Consider the following 21,331-nt stretch of genomic DNA (forward strand, 5'->3'; position numbering starts at 1 on the left):
TTATGGAACCCATAATGAATAAATATCATGCAATATTTAGCAGTTTATGCTAAACTTCTGCAGGAATGGCCTTTGCTCTAATATATAACCATGAGAGGTCGCAAGTAGGGTGCTTGTATAAAACACATTTTTATGCGTGGACTTTCCATTCTGATAAGTGATTTCATGGTCAGTGTTTTCTAGGGGCTGGGGGTGATCAGCAGTGATTTCCTCAGCTTTATTTTTCATGTGTTTTATTCTGTTAGACCTGTGCAAAGACATCATATATCACCGTGAAGTTGTAAGGCTGCAAATATAAAAGTTGACACAAACAGGACAGATTTCTATGAGCCTTGCACCAAAATTTTCATCTGATCACAAGCCACAAGGCAGAGAAACCTCCTTCAGGGACCTGTAGCAGAAAAGGGAGATAATTTTATTTCCACATCTTTTTTTTTTTTTTTTTTGTCACTCTGGTTTTTAATAGTTAGAGATGTGCTTCGGCCCTGAGGCACCAGCTTTAATTTCCCATCCAAATCTGCACTGCTGTTAATCATGATAGCTCCAGATAATCCTAATTTCTAGCTGTGCCTGTCTGGTTCCTAATACTTACACCCTCAGTGTGATGGGCAGCACGGCTGTGGGTGCAAGAGGATGCTCAGGGAGGTGTGTGGAAGCACAGCTGTGCCCCACTGTCTCCACTGTCACCTCTTGCCTGGGGACCTGGTGTATCACAGTGCCCTCCCCACCATCAGTCTGAAGACCATCCGAATTCCTTCCGTGCCCTTTAAGCAACATTGCACTGATGTACTCAAAAACATCTTTGGAATTGCTGGAGTACATGTGTGGATGTGGCACTTGATTTAGCAGTGGCCTTGGCAGTGCTGGGTTAATGGTTGACCTCGATCTTAGAGGGGTTTTCCAACCTAAATGATTCTCTAATTTTATATTGGAAGAAGGCACTCATCATGCCCCATCCTGGCTTACATACCACTTTCACCCTTTCTGAAGGGACATACCAGCAGCTTCCCATGAGGAATCCAGGCTCCTCACCCAGCTGAGATGCACTTAAATTAGCAACCTTAATTTGAGAATGCTTTGCTTATGGCCCAGGCAGTGGCTCACTTGCTTCCAGTGTGAAAGCTCTGCCGACTGTGTCGGCCTTGGGCTCGAATTTGGGGTTGAGGAGCCCCGTGTTGTGATGGAAATGGTGTTTGGAGATTTTTGAGTCTCTGCCATTTATTTCATCCAATGCCTCAATTTGCCAACTCTATTAAAGTTTGCATTGGCAGTTTCAAGATCAAAAACACATTGCATGGGGCAGGGATTTAATCCCAGTAGGGAATGGCTGATGCGTGTATTTTATTCCTGTCTGTATGAAAGAGTGAAGAATATTTGTGATGAGGCTCATAAAACATCCTTTTTTTAAAGAAGTTTATAACTAACAGCTGTTTTGCTGCCTCTTCTCAGCATGCCAGACTTATACCCACTTATTTTAATTATTGCATGAGTGTCATAAATTAGAATTCAGCAAATCCCAGTTGCTGTGCCATGTGGTTTGAGCTTCCAAAGATGAACCTCTTAGAAGACAATGCAAAACATTGGAATGCTTGAATGGCCCAAGAGGAGAGTTACTTTGGGGCTAAATGTGGTAAGAAGGCAGGATTAGGTCAATAGGGTTTCTTTATTTATAATGTGGAAGATGAGTACAAGATGGGCTGAATTTAGTCTTTGGTGGAGTCTGAGCCCCTGGTTCTGGTGCTGGGAAGGCAGGAGGCTGAATAAGTGGTTTGTGTGTGGGCATCACTTTATTCTGCCCATGCAGCGCTATAGGCTGGGCACAGAGTGGCTAGAGAGCAGCCAGGTGGAAAGGGACCTGGGGGTGCTGATCGACAGGAGGCTGAACATGAGCCAGCAGTGTGCTCAGGTGGCCAAGAAGGCCAATGGCATCCTGGCCTGCATCAAGAACAGTGTGGCCAGCAGGAGCAGGGAAGTGATCCTTCCCCTGTACTCTGCATTGGTGAGGCCACACCTGGAGTATTGTGTTCAGCTCTGGGCCCCTCAGTTCAGGAAGGATATTGAGGTGCTGGAGCGGGTCCAGAGAAGAGCAACGAGGCTGGTGAAGGGACTGGAGCACAAGTCCTATGAGGAGAGGCTGAGAGAGCTGGGGTTGTTCAGTCTGGAGAAGAGAAGGCTTAGAGGCGACCTCATCACTCTCTTCAGCTACCTGAAGGGAGGTTATAGCCAGGTGGGGGTTGGTCTCTTCTCCCAGGCAACCAACAATAGGACAAGGGGACATGGGCTCAAGCTCTGCCAGGGGAGGTTTAGGTTAGATGTTAGGAAGAAATTCTTTACAGAGAGGGTTATCAGGCATTGGAACGGCCTACCCAGAGAGGTGGTGGATTCACCATCCCTGGAGGTTTTTAAAAAGAGATTGGACGTGGCCCTTAGTGCCATGATATAGTAATTGGAGTTGGATCAGGGGTTGGACTTGATGATCTTGGAGGTCTTTTCCAACCCAATCTATACTATGATACTATGATGATACTATGTAGGGTGAATCAACCCCATCTTGTGCATTTTAATTAAAGAGGAAAATATGAGATCTTGTCTGTGCCTGTGAGCATGGCTTCCTCTAGTAATGAGTTAAGGAAGGGCTTTAGGAGACTATATGAAAGTAAACTTGACTGATCTTGCAAAGTAACCCAATATTTATGTGTGGGACCTTCAAGGAGAATCCCAGATCCTGGCAGAAAGTGTTGAATTCAAAGGTGTCTTAATAATTTCTTTTCAATTTTTTAATTTTACTTTTGCAAAGCCAGCACAGAAGTACTGTTTCTTCATGGTGCCTTGGGCTCTGTGCTGCTGTAGCTGTCATGTGTTAGATGAGATATAAAACACAGAGTTTGACAGCTGGCAACTCTTAAAGACCTTCTGGAAAGATGGGAATGTTTACTTTGGCAGACATGGTAAACTGCACACCGAGGGATTACCTGCTGCCTGTCCCACATTTCCCTGCAGAATTCCATCACTGAGGAGAGCATAGTTGTGTGCTTGGTCTACATGAGCAGTCCTGAGGGTGAGCATGTACATGTTTGGCTGGGTTACAGCTTTAACTTCTGTTGTCCTTAGAGCTGTGCATGACTGTGGGCAGTGACATCAAACTGGTCCCAGGAGGTGCTACTGGGAAAGCAGATTTGTGTTTGTTGTGTGAGAAGTGGCTCCTCTTCAGGGTCTATCAGCCCATTGCTGCTGTCAGTGATGATGCTCTTTGGTTTTGGTGTTGGGTTCTGCCTTGAGAACTCATAAACCACGAATTTGAGCCTGAGTTATCAATGCTCAGAAGTGTGGCAAGACTCAACTTGGCACGTGGTGGTCTTCAGCAGCAGATCCAAAAATCCCTTACAAAAGCACAACCCTGATGCCCCTTGGCATCCAAGAAGATGACACCAGCCACCAGACCACACGAGCCGGTTGTAAAAATCAGGGAGAAAGCTGCATACAGGATTTTCTTTTTTTTTTTTTCTTTTTTTTTTTTCCTGGTGCTATTTTACACTTGGCCATATGTTGAAAGTGTTTGTAAAATGCTTTAGGATCCTTTGAGAAGGAACGTGATGTTCAACTGCCAGAAAATGCTGCTATTATGCAGCTACTAAACATGGTGTTTTGCAAACTGCACATCCTGGAATAATTTTTTCTCTTCACAAAAGCTTTTTTGCAGCACACCTGCTACTTTGTTGTTCCGCTCTTTTCAGAAAACATGTTGATCCTTAAAAGAAAAATAAATGCAGGCAGGATTTTCAAGGGTGTCTGAATGGTTTAGGAGCACAAATCCTTCCAAAAGGACACAGCCCAAGGAGATGTGTCCTTTGCTGTTGTCTGCTTTCATTTAAGGGTGCTGTAGGGATGCCCCATGGTTGGTTAAGTACCAGTTATAAATGATGGCTTAGGCTTCAGAGGTCACCTGAGAAAATGGTCAGGGCTTTGGATATGAAGTGTGGTCAAACCAGGGCCTGATTTCAAGTTATATGTGACAATTTCAGTGATTTGTTTCAGTGCTGACATTGCTGGTGCTCTCTAAAAGGGAGCCAAGCTCCCAACTCACTTTCTAGCCCTAATATTACGAATAAGTCGTATTTTAGAGTTACAGCTGAATAGTTTGTGTAAGACGAATGCTGGACAGAGATCATGGGATTTAGTTTCCTAGAGAGAGGCCCACAGCTGGGGATCTTCTCAGACATCCCATTATGCTTTCTCTGATCTCCTGTGCTGTATCCGTGGGTCCTGTGCAGATGTCATGGATCCTCATGTGTCTTTCAGCTCATCTCAGACACCTCTGTTTGGGCAACTAAACCCTATCCAGGATTTGGGGTGCTCATCATCTTTCCATAGGTGTTGCATATGGGCATCCTATTCCAAATTGCCCCCAGTTGTTTTAAGTGTCTGGCCTGGATGGAGATGTCACTCCCCACATCTCTAACCTGAACTCTGTTAAATAATTGATACTTAGGAGGGAAGGGTGTTATCTAAGACAGGTGGCAATTCCTGATGTGTAGCCTTTTGTCTCATTCCTCTTGTCTCCACCCTCTGCTCCTCCTTTCGTAAAGTTTTTGTGTGTTTTTTCCAGCATGAAATTTTTCTCTCTCTACCAAAAATACCTCTACACTATGCCCAGCCCCTGTGCTCCTATTTCTATCAGGAGCTTTTGGATGTTTCCTGTTATCAGTACTAATTAATGGCAAGACTAATGATATGGAAGGAATCAGTTGGGACGAATCTCTCCCAAGGAGACTGATGGAGGAACCACCCATCACCAGGCAAAAGCTGCCCCACTGAAATTTGTGGTGGAGTGGTGGTTCTAGTTCTGCACTCAAAAGTTTGAAGACAAATATTAAAAAAGATCCCTTCCCTCCCTCTAAAACATAATTTTTCCATTGGATGAATTGTGCATTTTAGTAATAAGAATGAGATGGACTATTTCTTGAAGACTGATTCCTCCTCCCCCAAAAAGGAGGACAACATCTCTCAGATTTTAAATAAACATTTTGCATGTTTTACGGCTTTTTCTTCCAATACTTGTCATTCTGGAAGAGTTTAAACCTAAGTTAGAGAAACCCAAGGGATACTTTCTGCTCAGAGACAAATCCTGACCTGGCTGTATGAACAGGCTTGAAGTCCAAGAGGGTTTTTCTGTCTCCATCCACCCCCTAATAGACGGGCACGTGCCGATGCAGCAGCTTCAAACGAACGTGCTTTTGGTTTCGGTTGGAAGCCAAATCCCAACATAAGCAATCCCGGGCTCCTTCATGCACCGGTGGCTTGGCTGGCCCTCGCTCCACACGCTGTGCTGTAATAGCCTGTGAGTCGCCATGTTGTTTGCAGGCTGCCAGATTATTTATACTCCATCTGTTCTTCCCCATCCGTGGATTTACCAGCCCTTTTCCATGGCTGCGATTCGCTGGGCTGGGAGACGTGCGCGATGTCCCAATCCCTCTGTTGTTCCGCTTTTGACCCACTCCTGTCTCTGCTCCTTAAAGCTGTTTCTCTTTGTAAGACCCAATCACCACCACAGAGGTCCTTTCAAACATAGCTACCTTCACAGCTCTTGGACTAAGGATGTCTCTGATACCAAAGATGAGAGAATGAGTCTGGTGGTACCTCTGTGGGCCAGGGAACAGTTTTTACCTCTGAGCAGCTCCCTCCTGACCATGGGCTTTGCAAGGATGCGGGTGGGGAGAGCAATCCAAGGAGGTGAGCGAAGCCAAGCCCTGCCTGAGATGCCCCCAGGGTCTGTTTGGAAGCAACATATGAAAGTCAGGCTTGGAAGAGATCTGCCAGACACAGTTCAAGCCAAGCAGATGGACTGAGCGAGGAACAGGTCCCTCAGCCCTCCTCATCCCTCTGGCATGTGGGGTTTTCTTTCTCCATTACACGCCGGGGTCTCTCAGGATGGGGAGAGGTCAACAAAAGAGCCTAGTTTAGTTTACTTACTGCACCCAGGCTCTGTGTGGGGAATCTGTGCATGACAAGTTCTTACCTTCCGTGTCCTTGGGCAGCGTTTCCCATGAGAAGGGTTAATGTGCACCTGCAACCAGCATCTACTTCTGTTTAGGGGATGGGTGATAGCTAAAAGTCATCCATTTAGGGCATTTTTCAAGGGCATGTAGTGATAGGACAAGGGGTAGCAGCTTAAAACTGAAAGAGGGTGTGTTTAGATTAGATGTTAGGAAGAAATTCTTTACTGTGAGGGTGGTGAGGCACTGGAACAGGTTGCCCAGAGAAGCTGTAGATTCCCCTTCCCTGGATGTGTTCAAGGCCAGGTTGGATGGGGCTTTGAGCAGCCTGGTCCAGTGGGGGATGTCCCTCCCATGGCAGGAGAGTTGGAATGAGATGGTCCTAAGGACCCTTACAACTCAAACCATTCTATAAGTCTATTATTCTATGATTTACAGGTGAATGAATTTCCTCAAAGAAAGCAAAAGCCAGCTTTGCTCTGTAGCTGTTTTTCAGAGGAGTTGCAGCCCACAGTGTGCATTGAATTGGTTCCTGATCCTTCTCTAACAAATTCCTACTGATTTCTTAATGATTCCTGCCATGATGTTACTGAGGGCAGACTCAGTCCCTCTTCACAGTCGAGGTGATGCCTTGCTGTGTGTGAGAAGAGACACTGCTGGTTTCACTTTGAGCACTCAAATAGGTGTTTCCCCACCTGTGTTTCCCTTTCGGTTTGACTTTCTCACCTGTGAAATGGGACCTATGCGTGTGACACAGCCAGGTTTCGATGGTGAATGCTTGTGGATGTCTTAAAACCCAAACCAAACACACCAAAAAAAACCCCAAGTGGGTGCATATCTGTCTCTCTTACCTCTGCTGCCCGTGCTGAAGCGGAGCAGGCGCTGCGTGGGAGGGGATCTATGCCCTAATGCCATCTGCATTGGGCCGAGCCATACGGAGAAGGTGTATTTGGATTTCTGCTGGCTACTCTGCAATGTTGCTGTTTCTATGGTAACTATTTTTTATTCAACAAGCGGAGCTTAAAATCCGTAGGGCTGAATTCGATCCTCGGCAGAAGCATCTGCAGTTTTTGAGGGGCTCTTCAGTAGGTGCAGTTTGTAGCTGGCTCTCGTGCTCATTACTTCAGGGTCACAGTGTCTTTGAAACCTCCCTCCCACCACCCTTTTCTCTTCATCCCACCCCACATCTCTACACTTTGGTCTTCCTCTGATGGCTTTTGTCAAAACGAGGGACAGTTTGAGCGGGCTGTGTCATACCAGGGGATTTCTGTCTCCCTGCAGAGATTGTACCTTCAGGGCAAATTGCTCCTTGTTTAGCCAAGGAAGTTGATGAATCTCAAACGAGACTGATTCATCTGCAAATAATGCAAAGGATTGCATTTGGTAGGGTTTCTTTCTTTTTTTCTTTTTTTTTTTTTCTCAATTAAAAAACAAATGCCAGATTCCTGTAGAGGCAGTTTAACCACTGCTATTATTGTGTTTGTGACTGGTTACCACACATGAGCTTTGTGATTAAAATTAGGCTATTAGAAACAGCCAGTTTCTTGGAGAATTAGAGAAAACACTGAGGGGAAGCGATTTCTTTGAAAACAAAAACTGAATCAACTAATATTTTCCCAGTCATACCAGATGGGCCCCGCTTCTTCTGTCTTTTAACAGGGCAAACCAGGAGAGATGGGGCTGAAGGCAAGAGCATTTCACACTCTTACAGTTGGTGGGGATTAAAGGAGGCTCAGGTCAATAATTTATTAAAGGCTCAGTGTTTCTAATCAGCCTCTCAACCTTGCAACTTTTCAGCATTCAGACTTAGTTCTGAATTTTGCATGAAGTTGTACTTTTATAATTTGTGTGGATCTGACTGTCCGGGACCAAAAGAGCCCTGACTTTTAGACCTTTTGAAAATCAGCCTCAAATTTCAAAATCAGGCTCAAAGGAGAGCCTTTTGCTCTTATCTATGCACTGTATAAGCTGCTGGGTTTAAAATGAGATGATTCCAGTGATCTTGAGCGGAACGGGTTAAAAATGAGGATTTCACAATCTGAAGTTGATGCCCTTCCTTGTATTTGGGGACACAGCTTGAGCAGCAAGCTCATAGTGCAGCTTCCCTGAGTGTCACAGACAAAAGCAGCTTAGCCACCCCTCCCTGCTCTATCAGCTCTACCGAGTGCATTGTAAAATTATCTGTGCTCCACTCTTGTGACATGGACAAAATTGAGTTTATTTACACTTAAATTACCTTTGTTGAGCAGAAATACTCAAGAAACCACATCTAGCAAGATACTTAAGTAGCAGGACAGATAAATGACTATGATGATTTTGAAATACCACTTTTTGAGTTCAAGACCTAAAGCCAGTGCTTTGTGACTTTATTATTAGGACTTCAGCATGTCACCCACACAGGTACTTCCCAAACCTTATCTGCATCCTTAAGAGCTGGAATGCTGTTCTAAATCTGTGGATCTCTTTCAGAATGACCTTTAGGCTCCCAATTCACCTGACATTTCTGAAACATGCACCACGTTGATTTGTTGTACTTTTTGTGGCACGATTTTTGTCTTTGCTGTAGGGAACTCTCCTGCATCCTTGTTGGTTGTTGATCCAGTTTACTTGGCTGCTCTACAGCAGTTCAGAGGATATTGCCATCACCTACTCAGGGCTTGTGAACCCCAGGACAGGCAGTCTGCTGGTGTAAATCATAGAGTCACAGAATCATTGAAACATTTAGGTTGGAAAACACCTCTTAAGATCATTGAGTCCAACCACTAACCCAACACTGCCAAGCCCCAGCACTAAACCACGTCCCCACGTGCCACATCTGCATGTTTTTTAAATTCCTCCAGTGGTGGTGACTCTACTACTTCTCTGGGCAACCTGTTCCAACACTTGACATCCCATTCAGTGAAGAAATTTTTCCCCATATCCAGCCTGAACTTCCGTGTGGTCAGTGAGGCTGCTCCTGTGAAACACTGACTTCCAATAGGAGTAAAGATTCACCAACCACAAGGCTATAAAATGCTCCAACTGGTCCAAAGTATTCTTCCTATTCATCTCCATTTCAAAGAAAATTGAAGCTCACTTGGAGAAGTTGCTAGAAAATCATGGCTGGTGACATCCTTGTTGGTGGCATTGGATGCCATGAAATGGCAGCAAAGGGTCGAATTCTGCTGCCCACAATCATTTCAGGCATTTCTTTTGTTCAGCTGCAGAGCCTGGCAGGGACCAGGGGAAAGTCTCACCCCTCCAGTCCTCTTCTTGTGGCTGCTTTTATTAAACAGGCGTCATTCCTGTCAAAGTGAATAAAGGGAAGAGAGAGCAGTTCATTATCCAGTGTATCACTTTGAGTCTAATACTAATTAAAAGCTTTGCCATCACTTCTGTGGAACCTATTCTTAGAAATTATGTAAATTAATTGGAGTTTTGAAGAGGAGCATATGCCAAATCCTAAGTAATTCCCTGCTGGCTGAGGCAGCTCCAGCGCTGGAACCAGAGAATAGCATCAGGATCTTTTTTTTTTTTCTTTTGTGGCTGCAAAAATCTAAAGCTGCTTCGGTAAATTTTGATGCTTCTCTTTAGCAAATATACAAGCCAGATCAAATATCCAGACCCTGACCATTTTCCAGAGAGGTACAGTACAAAGGCTTTTTCTCCATGAAAGCTTTTCCATCTCAAAAATGACATTTAACGCAGACAGGCTTTTTACTTCCACGGCATTTCTCCAAATAAATGCAGGCTCCTGCTTCAAAGAGGATTTTGACCCTCACAAGGGAGATGTACTAGAGATCCCGTGAACTTCTCTTGTGAGTTCACTCTTGCTGCTAATTTAATGGGGAAAATATTTACTTGCTGTGCTGAATGAGAAGGAGGATTTGATCCCAAGGTACATAGCACATGGAGAAAAGGGGATGTGCTTTTGAAGTAAAATAGCTTTAAATATTATTAGCTTTTTTTTTTTTCCTATCTGGTTATTTTTCCCCTTTGAAAAAAGCCAAAGCAAATAGATGGAAAGAGACCAAAGAAAATGATTCAGATAAAAATGAGAAGCAGTGTGATTTGGTGTCGATGTATTTTGGTCTCAATCAACAAATCACTTTAAAAGTTGATGAAACTACTTGCATGTTTAAAGCTAAACATGATTAAGTACTTTAGTGGATCTTGGCTTATTATGTATCGAGCTGGATTGGAGCGTGAATTGAATCCTGGAAGGTTTGGTGGGACGATGCTGCAGTGTAAGCTTGTTTCCAGATGCACATTTTGCAAAGTTGCCTTTTCTTTACAACCTCGCCCTGACGATTAAGAGACGCTGGGTGTGGATCCTAGTGCAGGAGGAGGCAGCCCTCCAGTCCAGATGCTTTTTGCCTTTAGAGATTTGAAGTTCAGTGCTGGTGAGGTTGGATTTTTGCAGCCACCGTCTTCTCCTGCTGACGCCTTTTCAGTATTAAAGTTGGCAGGTTTTGATAATGTTTCTGTCCCTGGTACTGTGAAACCTCTGTGTACAAGGAGCCACATTCTCTTCCCTGCTTTAGACTTTAATTCAGTGAAACATTATCTGTGCAAAGCTGCTAGAAATGGATCTCCTGTATTTCTGATGCCCTAGTGATATGGAAATGGTGACCAGCAAATGCAAGTATCACTGATGGTTATAGAATCATAGAATCACAGAATGGTTTGGGTTGGAAAGGACCTTAAAGATCATCCAGTTCTGACCCTGAGTCATGGGCAGGGACACCTTCCACTAGACCAGGTTGCCCAGAGCCCCATCCAGCCTAACCTTGAACACTTCCAGGAATGAGGCATCCACAACTTCTCTTGGCTACTTGTTCCAGTGCCTCACCAGCCTCATGGAGAAGATTTCTTCCTGATATCTAATCTAAATCTGCCTTCTTTCAACTTAAAGCCATTCCCTCTCATCCTATCACTGCATGCCCCTGTAAAGAGTGCCTGCTATACTGGAGGGCTCTCAGACTCCTGGATTTCTGCTCCTTCTTCAGCCATTAGTTCTTTGAGCCCCAGGCCATTACTGTTAAATCTTCCTCAGTTTCCCCATCAGTGTATACTTCTGCTCTGAGACTAAACCCGTTATGAATTTATTTTTTTTTTTAAACTGCTTTTTGTTTCTCACAGAAAAGGCTCCGTAACATCGCAGGGTTGTAAGATGAAAACAACAATTCATTTAGCCATGGTTGGAGCTTGTAAAAATCCTTATCTCTGGCAGCACCGGGAATGTAAGATCCCAAAATAGAAGTTGTTAAGTCTAACAAGCGGAGACAGTTCTTGGGAAAAGAAAGCATGATGACATACAACTTTGGATCAATAGAAAATCATTTTAGAACAAGAATACAGCATGTAGCAATGAATGTAGATGGGTTTGTCATTGCTAACCACTTATTAGATAGCAAGCTTTCTGCATGTATTTTGGAGCAGCCTGTGAATGTGTGTTAAATATAACATCATCTCTTTTTATGCTTGTATTGGCTGATGCACTGATGGTTTGGAACTACTGTAGGACATTTTTATTGAATGAACACAAAATGCAGTCATTGCTCTGGAATTAGGATGCCAGCTTGTATGACTATTAGATAGGGGTCACAAGGGATGAAGTAATTAGATGTTAAACAGTAAACTGGTGGCAAGTTGGGAAGTTGAATCTGGGTTGCTTATGAGTTTCAGGATCCTACTGCCATCCCCAAGGCTGCTTTAGGGAACCCTCTGGGGTTTGATCCCAGGTGAAAGTGTTCTGTTGGGCATGTACTTGAGCACAGCTGCCTGTTTTCCCATCAACATGTTCCCTTGTTGCCCACATTTTGGGTCTGAGTTCAGTGTCCAGGCCTTAGTCCACCTTCAGTCTCCTGTCTGGAAAAAATACCTTTCCAACTTGCCATCTTGGACACCAGTGCAGGTGCTTAATTTGGTGCCCTGCAGGTGCTGGACATCCATCAGGGCAAATCAGGGCCATCCTGAGCTGTTTCCGTCCATGTTGTGCATTACCCTGAGAAATGTCAGGATGAGACCTGATGTTCTTGGACCCCTAGTTGCTCTCTGGTCAGAGGTGAAGAGGTTCTGCCGGGGGATGATTTTCAAGCAGCCATTTCTCAGGCAGGGCCTCGTTTTGGTGAACACAATCTCCTTGTTGACTGAGTTCTGCTTAGATGCTGCTGATGAGGTGGACATGCACTGTACTTTAGATATGATGAGCTTGGTCCTGTAGATGTGTCCTCTAGGAGTGAAATTATTCCCTCTCTTTCTGTTGTTGGATTGGCACGAAAAGAACATAGGATCAGAAGCACTCAGCTAAGTGACAAAATCCACGTGGACACCTTTCAAATAGATTTTCAAATGTATTGGCTCCTTGTTGGATGTCACCATGTGTTCCTCTTCCCATGTCTTCCCGCAGGATCATGCTGATTTGAGAAACCACTTCTTCACTGTGGGGATGAAGCTGGAGGCAGTGAATTTGAGGGAGCCCTTTCATGTCTGTCCTGCATCAGTGACCAAGGTGAGCGCTCGGAAATGAGGGATGAAAACAGCCTGGTGAGGAACCTCTTACTGATTTCCACCACATTTAATAAAATTTGAGAGTGGTGCTTAATGGGCTAGAGAACACATGAAGAAATATTTTTAAAATCCATGGATGTTCGTAATTAATGAATTGAGTCTTTCCCGCAAGCATCCCAGCTGACTGTATGCACTTAGAACCAATGGGGATGAGCACGTTCATCCACCACTTCCATGCAAAACTCTTTTGTCTCTGTCTCCCCTACGTCCATATGTATTTTCCCTGCCCGTCTGGCAAACCTTTGGAAATAAAACAGCTGAATGGAGGCAGTAGCTGGATGTTTAATCCACACTGTCAAAGGCAGGAGGGAGGAGGGCGGTGAAGTCTCCAGAATCTCCTTCAGTCCCTGCTCAACTGTGAGCCCCCTGAGTGACCCTGAACCCCAGTGCTTTCCCTTTTCTCAGTTTACCCATCTCTAAAACTCAGGCTTTGATGTCTTTGGTGGAAATACTTTGATGGAAAGAGTTAGGTGAGAGCAGGTTATTTTCAGCAGTTTGATCCCACTGCTTTCCACGTTACCTAATGTTCTGACTTTGTTCTCTTCTTTTTCATCCCTTAGGTTTTTAACAATCATTATTTACAAGTGACCATTGATGACTTGAGACCTGAACCCAGCAAAATCTCAATGCTTTGCCATGCAGATTCCTTAGGGATCTTGCCAATACAGTGGTGCCTTAAAAACGGAGTCAATCTGACACCTCCCAAGGGTTCGTATTCCTTCTCAGTGATTTTCAGGTTTCCTCTGAAGCAAATTTGCATGTTATTATTGACTTTAAAACTGTAGTGGTGGTTGCTGCAGAGCATCATCTGAAATATCTCAAGCCAGAGTAGCTCTCTGGAGTGACTGGGGCTGTGAGCCAGAGCTCACACCAGCCCATGAACTTCTTAGCAAATGTGTCTTGATGGTGGATTAATGCCCATGTGCTCTGAAGTCTGAATCAGGTTGAATTTATCCTTGTGAATTCCTGTTAAATGAATCCTAGCAATTCTTTGTGTATGTAGAGAACAAAAGGAGCATTAAAAGTCCCATCATACAGCGGGCAAACCAGGCATCTCCCTATAGCACCCACCTGGATACAACACTGAGGCCAAACAAAGCTCCTAAATCTGAATGTCCAAACTGAACTCAACAGCCCAGGAGTGTGTAGGCATTTCCTTGGCTGTCTCAGAAAATCCCAGGCAAGGGCTCATTGTGAGCAGTGTTCAGGTCAGAGCCAGGAGAAGCAGCCTCCAACGGTGCTATTCCCCAGCTTTCTAGTGGTGCAGTTAATTACTCTTCGTTTCAGACAACCCCCTACGGTGTCCCAGCAATATTTCTTTGCTTGAAAAATGTGCTGGTTCTCTGGAATTTTATATTTTTGAAGCTGGCTGGCTCATTGGTCCATTGCCAAAAACTGGCGTTGCTCGGGAGAAAAAGAAATGCCTCAAAAAAAAAAAAAAATCCCACTTAGTTTTGTGTACAAAGATTTGTCTTCGTTTTGGAAAAAGTATGGTGCTGCCAAACCCAGGGAAGTGAAGGGTTATTCTGTACTGGATTCAGAGTCCTCTGCTTTTTCAGCAGATGCAATTTGAAATTCCCACCAAAGTCCTGGAGCCCTGTGCGTGCAGCTGCATACGGTGCATCCATTATTACTCTGCTGCTTATACGGAAATAAATGTGTTCAGTAAATGTGCTGTCTGGGGCTTTAGCTCCCTCCTGCTTAAATCCAGGTGAAATGATAATACCTGTGTAAATTCTCACTGATAATGGTCAGAAAAGTTGCTAAAAATGAAAGCAGATGAAGTATTTTCATTTTTTTCCACCCAAATTCACATGCAGCTTCCCCCAGGCTGGATAATTAACTGAAGCAGACCATGGGCCAGACATTTCTCTTTACAGGGTCGTGGCCTAATAATTTCCAATCTGTGCTGGTACAAAGCCTGTCTGAGATGGTGTTTTATGGGTCAAGTACATGCAAACGCTTTTTTAGATGCCAACATTTTTAGATGTGTCTGAAGCATCCGTTCTATGAATGTTTTTTCAACTTAGCCAGTAAAGTCCAAGGGGAAAGTTTTTACCTGGACTGGTGCATCAGACCAGCAACCTGGTGTAGTGGAAGGTGTCCCTGCCCTTGGCAGGGGTTGGAATTAGGGGATCTTCAAGGCGTCTTGCAGCCCAAACCATTCTGTGATTCTATGATCCTTTGTGATGCCTGGTGACTGGGGTCTGCCTGGACGCCTGAGAAAATGTAGCAAGTCTCCCCTTATTCCTCTGATGAAAATAAAATTTGCTTTCTTCTGTGAGATCAGAAATCCTGAAGGGAAGCTATTTAAAAGGCATAAAGCCAGTGGCAGATAGATGCATTCTAGATGTTGCTGTATTTTTTACACTGTGTATGAGGGCTGCATGCCCAAACTGCATTTTAGCACCTTTGGTGTCAAAAACCTTTTTTGGTCGGTAGACAGGTTCTCCGAGTTGGTGAAATGTAATCAGACACTAGAATGATTCATTTAAGAATAAAAACTCCCAAACTGAACACAACAAAACCCCACAGACCAGAAAAAAAGAAACCAGGGGAAAAGTGAAAAGCATCCAGACCTCTGCTGAGGGTGCCGGACTTCTCTGAGCAGAATAATACCGGCTTTGGGTGAAAAAAATGGCCAGGACTGATATGAGGGGGCTGCAATGCTGCCAAGTGGGGAAGGCTCTGGTATGAGCTGGCTGCTAATGAGCTGGTCTGCACTAGGAGGAAATTCCACCATTTCCACCCTGATCACAGCTCTGCCTGCCCTGGAGTGTCCAGAATTACCCCTTCTTGCACCAGATTGGACCAGCCTCCTGCTACCCCAGTGCTCACACATTCCCAGCCAATGTCACCCCTAACAGAGAATAGGCTGACAGTATTACTTCACCAGAAAGGTGCTCAAGCACTGAAACAGTCTCTCCAGGGCAGTGGTGGAGTCACCATCCCTGGAAGTGTTAAAGAAATAACTTGATGTGGTCTAGTTGAGAAGATGGTGATGGATCAAAGGTTGGACTCGATCTGAGAGGTCTTTTCCAACCTTTATAAATCTATGGTTCTCTTTAGTGTTGCCCAAATGGCTCTCCCTGTTGAAAGTCAAGAAGTTCCCATGAAGCAAAAGATGGCAGTGGAAGAAGTGCCTTTTTCTTTGTGTGAAAAGAATTTCTTTGCTGTATTGTGGGCTTGGGTTTTTTTCTTAATTTGTGATTGACGAGGAGGTTTTCTGTTCTAAAAATTAACTGAATTAATTTCACCAGAACAATGTGCCATGTTGGGGTATTTGAGTTCAGAGTCCTTTATTTATCTGATAACCATTCTCATCCCTTTTTGCCTCTCAGGGGTTTATTGAAGCCAAACATAAAGTAAATGAGTCATGAACAGGAGGTGCAAACATTTGCTACTACAAATAGAGAGCAGTATTTTCCTGTACAGTGCCAAAAATGAATACCCATTTACTGCTGCTGTATAAACATTGAACAAGCACTGTTTATATTTATTAGAGCTGGATTTATAGACCACTTCCCTTTAGAGTAACAACCATTGTTTTATGAGCTATTAAGAGGGGGGGGAAAAACATTTTGATAGTGCTCCTAGTTGTAAGCCTTACTAAGGAAATGCCACTTCCGAAGCCTCCAGTACATTTGTATTGTTATATTTGCTTCTTGTTAGACTACTGGGCTCTTCCATGGTGAGAGCTGAGATAGCAAACACAGCGAGGTTTTAAATGTTTGTAGGAGCAGCAGATGAATTGTGCAAACACAGCTTTCAGTGTTGTTACTTGGGCTGAGCCTTCCAGGATAACGGTGTGTGAATGCCATGTGCTAATGGAGGCACTGGGTATGTGGTGCCTCCCCATATACTAAGGGAGGCAGCTTGTGGCATGATCATGGAACCACAGAATCACTAAGGTTGGAAAAGGCTTCCAAGGTCATGGAGTCCAACCTTTGACTGATCACCACTTGGTGAGCCAGACCACAGCACCAAGTGCCACGTCCAGTTGTTTCTTGAACACTTTCAGGGATGGTGACTCTACCACTTCCCTGGGCAGTCCATTCCAATGCCTGACAACTCCTTCAGTGAAGAAATCCTTCCTAATGTCCAACCTGAACTTCCCCTATCACAGCTTGAGGCTGTTTCCTCTTGTCCTGTTGCTTGTTACCTGGGAGAAGAGCCCAATCCCCACCTGGCTACAACCTCCTTCAGGTAGTTGTAGAGTGATAACGTCTCCCTGAGCCTCTTGTTCTCTGGGCTAAATAACCCCAGCTCCCTCAGCTGCTCCTCATATGACTTACTCACTAGACCCTTTCCCAGCTCAGTTGCCCTTTTCTGGGTACAATCCAGCATGAAAATGTCTTCTTGAAGTGATGGGCCCAGAACTGGACACAGTAATTGAGGTGCAGTGTCACTGTGATGTTCCATAAAAAGGCCATGTACAGGTCAGGGCTTGTTTGAAGTTCCTGGGTGTGCTTCTCTTGGAATCATCTTCATTCTGCTGCTGAAGTGAATTATGGCAAACTCTCTAACAGCCCTCCCTTTTTTCATTCCTTCTGAAGTCTAAAGGGAAAGATCTTCCAGTGATTTCAGTGGTGCAGGGCTAAGCCAAGCGGTGGTTGTGCAGTGACAGCGCAGTCAAGTTTTTACACCTCACTGAAACCTCTTTAATGTGCATTTTCCATCCACTCTGACAAGGTTTGTGTAGCTTGCAAATGAGATGCAAAACCTGCCCATGAGGGGTTTAAATCAGAGATGAGAAGAAGTTCAGGGTATGGTCAGGTTTTTGATTCTCTGGCAGCTGAAGTGAACCCCAGGTGATGTCATTTATACAACTGTGTCGTGGCTGTCCCCCCATGAGCTCATCCCCAACTTCTGGCATTGATGGAGAGTGAGAGGGACTTCCACAGGGCAATTCTGCTCTGTCTGCAGGAGAACAAACAGACCACCTCTAGATCTGCCTGTTTCTCTTGTTGACTCCTTGGGGAACCCAGGGTGACTGGCACAGCTGTAGATGTCCCCACTGCAAATTTCTGTACATGATCAGACAGATCCCCCTCTGACATCAAGTGATGTGCACATCTCCGATTTTCCATTTCGTTTTATGAAGCTGAAAAGTATCTGGCAAGCAAATAACTGGAGAGAAAAAAGGAGATGGAGAAGAAGAGGGAAGAAAATACTGTTGCAGAAGTTGTTTGCTAAAAAAACAGTGCAGGGGTATTTTTTATATGAAACATGAACATTCTTTATAAGTAGTTGCCCTTTTTTTTCCTTCCCTGTGCATGTTTATTTCTAGTTTTCTAATTATTATGCACTTTCATGCCCCACAGAGACAGGCATCTTAGCTCAAGGCTTTATCGTTATAATTTGTCATGTGTGCAATCATTAGAATTAGAAGTTCATCTTATCCCATATACTTTGCATCTTAGCAGGATGCTTGGGACTTCATTTTCAAAATTTTTACCCTCATTTTTGGGATCTGGCTGACTGATAAGGGACTACACTCAGTATTCCAATCCTTGCCCATAAAAAATGTCGCAATTTTCATTGTTATAGGTGATTAATTCACATCTGATCTTGAGTGTCCCTTTTTGACTATCAATGCAAAAGACATTTAGGGATGTTCTGTGAAATGAGGCCGGGCTAGATGCCAGGAAGGGAGAATGAGGGGAGAACTTGACCTTTGGGTGACTCCTGAAACTTTCCAGTGAGAGTAGTTCTGCCATAATGTTATTAGAGTATCCACAGGGCCCTGGGCAGGATTAGCCCTCACTGGTTTCAAGCACTGTAAAAATACAGATTAAGAGGCAGGCAAAAAAAGCCCCAAAAAGCAAATTAAAAAGAAAACCTTTCTGTCCCAAGAGTTTATTGCCTAAGTAGCCAAGTAAGAATAGTGGATGAGCAGAGACCTGATTTGTTTTTCTGTGGTGGGACTCTTTGAGAGATGCTCACTTTTACCTAGAAGCAGAGGCTGAAGGGATCATGTAGTTGCTGAGATTGGGAATTTTGTGGTCGTTTTCCAGCTCTGCTCCAGATTTCTCTAAAGTTCTCTCTGTGATGGGATTCAGCTGGGAAGTCAGTCATGGAGGGTACATCCATGTCAATGAAGAGAGGGCTTTGAAAGAGAGGATGAATCAGCTTCTGATTGTGCTGATCCTCTCCCTGTCCACTGCTGAGGGACCAGCTCATAACCCATGTCCAGCTCCACAAACCCATCTTTCAGATAGCTAAAGGAAGGAGAAAGAAGTCCATGAGCAGCCCCACCTGGAAACTGGGGACAGCTGCACTTCCCAGTAGTTATGGGTTTATTAAAAGTTGGTAGATGCTAACAGAAAAGGGAAAATAAGGAAAATATTTATGTTTTACTACTTCTTAATGAAGAGTTTGAGTTTTTAATGTGAAATGCAGAAGGTGTGTGAGTGAGGGCTGGAGAAGTGTTGACATTGGCTCTCATGGAGTATAAAGGGGCATCCAGAGAAATTGCTTGGTGATGCTGCACAGTTCACTGCGGTGGGATGGGATGCTGAAACACATATGTTCATCTGCTTTTGTGCTCTCTCTCTCTGTTGTGAAGTGGTGGCTGATGGCACTTTCTGTTTTGTCCTCCTGCAGGTTACTCTGGCCAGGACTTTGACTGGGCAGACTACCAGAAGCAGTGCGGAGCGGAGGCAGCACCTCACCTGTGCTTTAGAAATGTAAGTTCTTCCTTTGGCCTTGGCATTGCTCATGTCTGTCCATGGGAAAAAATCTGGCTTTCACAGAAAGCTGCAGCAAGGCTTTGGGAGGTTCCCCAGACCATCATGAGTCTGCCTTAGGAAGGGAACTGGAAAAGTGTTCCAGGTCTCCATCCCTAAAAGAGAAGAAACTTTTCTCTTCCTCTTGTCTTTATCTGATTAGTTTTCTGCTCTTCATCTCCTCTCTGATTCTGTACAGCACTTAGCACAAGAAGGATCTCAACTGACCATAACAAGTAATTCAAGTGCTCTTAAAAAAAAAACCAACAACTAGGTAAAGAAATTGCATGGTTTCATCTGTCCCTTTTCACATTTTGGATGTTTTCTCTGGTTCCCAGGGGGATACATATAACCAAACCACATGTCTTTCAAAGCTAAGGTTGGAAATATTGAGTTCATAGTATGAGAGGAGTGATTAACCCTCATGGATGGGGTTTGGGACACTTCATGTGCTTCCTTGATGCAACAGCAGTGATGTGAGAGTGAGCAGCCCATCATTGTACTGGAGTCCATAAGATTCAAGGCTTTGGAAATAAAGTTTTACAGGCTGTTTTATGGTGATGACAATCCTGTGTGACTTGATCTGACAGGTATTCATCACTTGGGGAAAGGCAGATCCAGCTTTTTGCCTCTTCCAGTAACTGGATACTCTTCTTCATGTGCCCATCAATTGATGGAAGTTGAGATCCCATCAATAACTGAAAATGTTACTGATGGTTGTACCTAAATGTTACTGGTGCAACGAAAATGAGCACAGAAGGGTTTGTGAAATAAACTGGTGTAGTGGATGATGGACAAGCAAGTTCCTCTAGGAATTACATTTTCACTCTTCTCAGAAGTCACAGGACTGGGGGATGAGGTGTTTATGGAAAGCAGAATGGAGACAATCTCACCAAGCACAGGTTTTGCATGACCTTGGTCATGTGTGGTGGCCCAAGGGCAGCCTCTATTGGAAGCTTTGATAGTAAACTGATGAATTTTTTGTTGATGAATTCAGAAGACCTGTACCTCAACAGACCCTGACTTGAGAATCAAATTAGAGTAAGGATTTCTTTACCCCATTTATTGTGCCATCCTATGCAGAACCCTCTACCTAAAGGGACTTTAAGTGAAGATTACTGAAAGTGGTGAGGGAAGCTGGACAGTGCTGGTTCACACCAATAGAGAGGGAAAATTGTCGTGTTTCTTCTCTTCTGCAGTCACCCCTCCCTTTTCTTTGTATCTCTTTTCATTTTGCCAAGTAATGGATCTGTTCTCTTAGCACTGGCAGCCTTGAGAACAGTCTCTGTTTAATATCCTCCAAGATTAAATCAAGTCTGAGCACTTTTTTGCCCTTCTTTTTTTTCTCCTAAAGAAACATTCACCAAATGAACATGTGTCTGTTATTCTCTCGCTCTTGATAACACAGTTCTTTGCAGAGAGATGCAATCTCTCTGTTGTCATTTGTTCAACCTCCCTGGCAGGTTTGTCCACTTGATTGAGGCTCTGAGGGGCTCTTTGATAGAAGCTTTTTGCAAGCACATCTTCCACCTCGTGCAGCCAGACCTGGTGCTGGCAGTAGATGTGCTGTAACTGTTTTCCCAGGGGGAATTTTCAACAAGGAGAGGCAGTTATGAAATGGATTGACATGACCAAATGCTTAGTAAAATAAACTCCCAGCTAACTGTTTTGCCATTGATTCTGTACAAATGAGCCTCCAGCACCGAGTGGCAATGAAAGGAGACGGTGCGATGATAAATGATGTTTCCTTGTTAGGCAACTAAAAGGCATTTAAACAAACTCACCCTGCTTTTCTGCAGTACTGACCATAAGCAGCTTTAACAGGGTGAAGCTGATCTGGGTGCTGAGCAAGGCTTGAGACAGTCCAAGTGATATTTGAGACTAGCGGCACGCTCTTGGATGAAAAAAAGACCAAATCCAGAAGTTTTTGGTCTCACAGAGAGCTCCCAGTGATTGCTCAAGTTGAAATTCCGATGGTCCTTGTTGCTATAAAAATGGCAGAAGTATTGAATTTGAGCCTGGCTTCCAATTTCTCACATGGAGTACCTGGATGGGAGA

At 44.2% G+C, this 21,331-nt stretch overlaps 1 protein-coding gene across 2 annotated transcripts in view; it reads left to right on the forward strand.

Moving 5' to 3' along the window:
• Window positions 1–21,331, forward strand: part of SFMBT2 (Scm like with four mbt domains 2) — a 115,724-nt gene that overhangs the window by 56,360 nt on the left and 38,033 nt on the right. For both annotated transcript variants that reach the window (XM_027639811.1, XM_027639810.1), the window contains exons 8-10: window positions 12,385–12,486; window positions 13,106–13,253; window positions 19,152–19,234. In XM_027639811.1, coding sequence (XP_027495612.1) covers window positions 12,385–12,486; window positions 13,106–13,253; window positions 19,152–19,234 — 333 coding nt within the window. The remainder of the gene's footprint in view (window positions 1–12,384; window positions 12,487–13,105; window positions 13,254–19,151; window positions 19,235–21,331) is intronic.

Source organism: Corapipo altera, unplaced genomic scaffold (genome assembly GCF_003945725.1).
Source record: "Corapipo altera isolate COAL_440 unplaced genomic scaffold, ASM394572v1 1b, whole genome shotgun sequence".
NCBI classification, from domain to species: Eukaryota; Metazoa; Chordata; class Aves; order Passeriformes; family Pipridae; genus Corapipo; species Corapipo altera.